Raw genomic sequence first — 4,536 nt, 5'->3', positions numbered from 1 at the left:
ATATTTCCCATTGACTTGTATGGGACTTTAAACATAAGCCCCGCCCCTGGCAAATGGGGGTGAGTAAGGGTTAAATCACCTATCCTATGTTTGTTGTTGACATATAAGTGACATGTGGCCAAGTTTCATGTTAAAATCTTTAGCCGTTTGAAAGTTTTTGTGGAACATACACACACACGTTGAGTTTTATATATATAGATATATATATATTTCTTTTTATCTCATTATATTTTATCTTAACTAAAACTCATCTGGGGGCCATGAGGTCCCATTTACCCCATGAGCTTAGAAGATCACCTGAGAGTTTGGTTTCCTTTTCGGCAAATCCTCGGTGAGTTTCAGCTCCATTATATAGTACTAGGATCTCTGTTCTCCATTACTTAGAAGGTGATGAATCTCAACCTTCTGGATGTCGGACAATCATCTGGAAGAGGAACATGTCTACTGTTGCGGAGAATTTTACCTTCATGGTTTTCTAGTTTCATGTAGATCACCTGGTCATCAGTGAACAGTAAGTATTTTTTTTATTTTAGGTTATAATTCATATTCACCATAAAGAGAAGTCTTTAGGAAATACTGAGAAATAGGATTAGATCACTCTGTAAAGCTGCACTCACACCATGATTGCAGCCTATGATTGCCGGATCCGGCTGGGGGAGGAGAAAACCGGGCGCTCCCTTACCCCAGCCGGACTGGCACTGAAATTCACCCACTTTAATGAGCCGACTGGAGTCAAACAGAGACTCATTTCTGCCCCGTATCCGGTTTAGTGACCGGACCTAAAACCCTAGTATACATTTGTAAGTGTTTGTAAATGTGAGGTAATTTTTCTCCCTCCCACACATCAGCCACCCCGCCCATTAAAACACACCAGTCCGTTCAATGCAATAGACCAGTGTTTTCTAACCAAGGTTCCTCCAGCTGCTGCTAACCTACAATTCACTGCAGAATGATCTCCCTCCCACCCAGCGGTCGCTCCACAATGAGACAACACTCATTTTGTATGCTGTTAAAAATAAACATTGGGCCAAAGAATTACAGAATTGCGAGACCACCATAAAACACACGTACAGACACTATATTATGAACTACACTAACTTCACAGCCCTGTAGCATAGTCAAATAAAAATCAAATCCTGGAATACCAATTTAAATCTCACTGTGTTTGTCTGTATTGAACTAGTGCCATCCAGTGAACTTCGTGGGTGGCAGGGAATTCTGTGGCGCTGACCAGGACAGAGACAATTTAGGTGGGTAGGTTTAGGTAAAAAGCTTTATTCAGCCAAGATGCAACGCCTCAGGCCTGCGCAGTGAAACGCGTTGCATCTTGGCTTAATAAAGCTTTTTACCTAAACCTACCCACCTAAATTGTCTCTGTCTTGGTCAGCCCCACACCCACGAAGTTCACTGGATTGCACAAGTTTACATGGGAAGGCTGCAGACGGACAAAAAGAATCCTCCATTGTTCAATACGTGCTAACCATTGTTGTGTATGTCGTACACAACCGGAGCGGGTAAGAGACCATCTTGACCCCCGCCCCTGTCCAGCATTAGCACTAGCACACCCACCAGGATGATTATTTTAGAGAGCTTAGCAGGATGATGACTGAAGACACCATGAGGCAGAAAAGCAATGACTCCATGGGAAGGAAGAAAGGAGAGGCAGCATAAATTAAATACTGTGCAAAGACCTATAGCTGCATAACAACAAAAAATTGTTGGTCATGACACATAATCTGCATTATTTCAGAGGATCTGTTCTGGGGTCTAAATTAATTTTGGGTCTCACTTAGGGGGTCTGATGTCTGTAGTTATTTAGGGAATTTGGTCCGGCCTGTATTTATTTATTGGGTTTGGCCTGGGGTTTGTATTTATTTAGGAATCTGTTCTGAGGTCTGTATTTATTTAAGTAGCCTAATCTGGGCTCTGTATTTATTTAGGTAGTCTAATCTGGGGTCTGTATTTATTTAGGTTGCCTTATCTGGGGTCTGTATTTATTTAGGTAGTCTAATCCGGGGTCTGTATTTATTTAGGTAGCCTAATCTGGGGTCTGTATTTATTTAGGTAGTCTAATCCGGGGTCTGTATTTATTTAGGTAGTCTAATCTGGGGTCTGTATTTATTTAGGTAGCCTTATCTGGGGTCTGGGTTTTGATCTAGGTCTGTATTTATTTATGTTATTTAGTCTGGTGTTTGTATTTACTTATGGGATATTCTCTGGATCTGTGTTTGTTTGGGGGGGGGGGGGGGGGGTTGTATTTAATCAGAAGGTAAACTCATAGAGTAAAATAAAATGAAAGAGTGAAACTCCAGCTGTCTGGTGACCATAGACCAGTTTCTCTCCTAGTCCAACATTTTTCCAGCATGTTTGGACTATGTATATTTCTGTTTTTTCAGCACCCGATAGTCTGGAATAAAACAATAGCCCAGCCTTAAACAACATTGCACATTAATCATATGGTGGTAAATACTAGTTCCACACAGGCTCTGCAGGCCATTAGGTGATTACAGTGCATTTACATAAAGTAACTTACAGGAAACATCTTCTTGGACTTGTTATCATTCTTTTTCATTTCTATCTAGTTCAGACCACTATAAACATTTCTTCTAACAGTGTAGTAATTAAGAGTATTTGGTCTGGGGTCTGGATTTATTCAGGGGTCTGTTCTCAGGTCTGTAATTATTTAGGGAGTCTAGTCTGGGTTCTGTATTCACTGAACGGGTTTGGTCTAGGTGTGTATTTATTTAGGCTGTCTGGTCTGGGGTTTGTATTTACAGAGGGGGTACGGACTGGGTCTATATTTATTCAGTGTGTCTGGTATGAAAGATATACAAATAAATTCACAAAGTAAAATAGAATAAAAAACAAGAACAAAGTGAAACTCTATCTGTCTGGCAACTAAAGACTATTTACTCTTCTGGTACAACATTTTTTCACATAAAAACTCCATAAGCATGGTTGGACTGTGTATATTTCTGTTTTTGCAGCACCTGATAGTCTGGAGTAAAACAATAGTCCAGCCTTAAAGAACATTGCTATAAATATAAATCTAAATGTCCAAAATTTGGTCTAAATCAACAGAAGGAACCAGTCAGTTGCTCGTCTTCTCAACCACATGGCACCAAGTGCAAATAATCTGATCTCCATTTTCTTTCCTTAGATTTTGGGAGATGAATTGGATGGAAGTAGAAAACAAAACATTGTTGAATGATTTTATTCTGATTGGATTCTTAGAGGGACGGGTTGTTTGTATAATTTTAATGGCCACCGTTTACACAATGATCATCATCTGGAATTTCATAGTTTTTGGCATCATCCAGGTGGACAGCCATCTCCAGACGCCTATGTATTTCTTCCTGAGTTGTCTATCGTTATTCGATGTCTGTTTCTCTACGGTCACCCTCCCGACTATGCTGGTCAATGCTGTCACTGGGAACAGGAGGATATCCTTTTACAGATGTTTCACACAGCTCTACTTCTTCGTTGGTTTTGGAGGATCTGAAAGTCTTCTTTTGGCTGTTATGGCTTATGACCGATATGTAGCCATATGTAACCCCCTCCGTTACCATGTTGTTATGAATAAGAGGTTCTGCTTAGGCTTAGTTGCGGGGTGTTTGGTTTGCAGGTTTTTGAATTCCGTGTTCAACACCTTAATGACCATGAAGCTGACATTCTGTGAAGATCATTGTATCAACCATTTCTTCTGTGATGTCCTTCCAGTGTTGGGAGCAGCTTGTAGTGACATTCAGAGCAGCCAAGTATTGTTACGTGTGGACGCTGTATTTTTAGGGATGTCTCCTTTTATCCTTGTGATGAATTCCTATATACGTATCATCTCCACCATCCTGAAGATCTGCTCCACGGAAGGAAGAAAAAAGGTCTTCTCCACATGTTCCTCTCACCTCACAGTTGTCACTATCTTCTACATTACTGGCTTTCTTAACTACAATGGTCCTAGCTTTGAAGATTCTTTCATCCTTGCTCGAGTTTTGTCTATTCTCTATGGTATACTGTCCCCATTGTTAAACCCTGTAATCTACTGTTTGAGAAACAAAGACGTGAAGAAAGCCTTGGAGAAAGCAATAACTAGACCATAAATTGTGGTGATGATGATCACGATGAGACTATGTAACTTTGTTTTTTTTCAACAGAATGATTGTAATATTTATGGTCAAGTATGTGCTCCATGTATAGAGTGCTACTGTAATGCCCCAATGAACCTGCTGTGCCACTTACTGGTTTCGCTGTAGGCCAAACCTAGGAGCAGAGTCTAAGAATTTCCCTGGTTTTCACCCATTATCTCGCTCCAGGAAGCAGAATCTGGTCGTAGCTGCAGGGGAGACACCAGGTCGCTACAACCAAGAGTGTTCCTAGTAAGTGGCAGCTGACCAAGCAGACCAGAACACCCTGGTGCCAAGCCGCAGGGATACAGGCAGGTGGGGTGAGCTATCAATAGATGAAAAATGTAGATAGAGTCAGAGGCAGGACTTGGTGTTATAGCAGAGCTTATGCTGTAAGAACAGCAGAGCTAAATAC

The 4,536-nt window shown here is 41.0% G+C and overlaps 1 protein-coding gene across 1 annotated transcript; it reads left to right on the top strand.

Moving 5' to 3' along the window:
• Positions 1–391: 391 nt before the first annotated feature.
• LOC130293289 (olfactory receptor 5V1-like) lies at positions 392–4,097 on the top strand. The gene is made up of 2 exons (XM_056541792.1): positions 392–511; positions 3,161–4,097. The coding sequence occupies exon 2, from the start codon at positions 3,171–3,173 to the stop codon at positions 4,095–4,097; it is 927 nt and encodes a 308-aa protein (XP_056397767.1). The 5' UTR covers positions 392–511; positions 3,161–3,170.
• Positions 4,098–4,536: the final 439 nt, after the last annotated feature.

This window comes from Hyla sarda, chromosome 10 (genome assembly GCF_029499605.1).
Source record: "Hyla sarda isolate aHylSar1 chromosome 10, aHylSar1.hap1, whole genome shotgun sequence".
Taxonomy (NCBI): Eukaryota; Metazoa; Chordata; class Amphibia; order Anura; family Hylidae; genus Hyla; species Hyla sarda.
The sequence above is the reverse complement of the archived record's forward strand: the minus strand, read 5'-3'. Positions and strand labels throughout refer to the sequence as shown.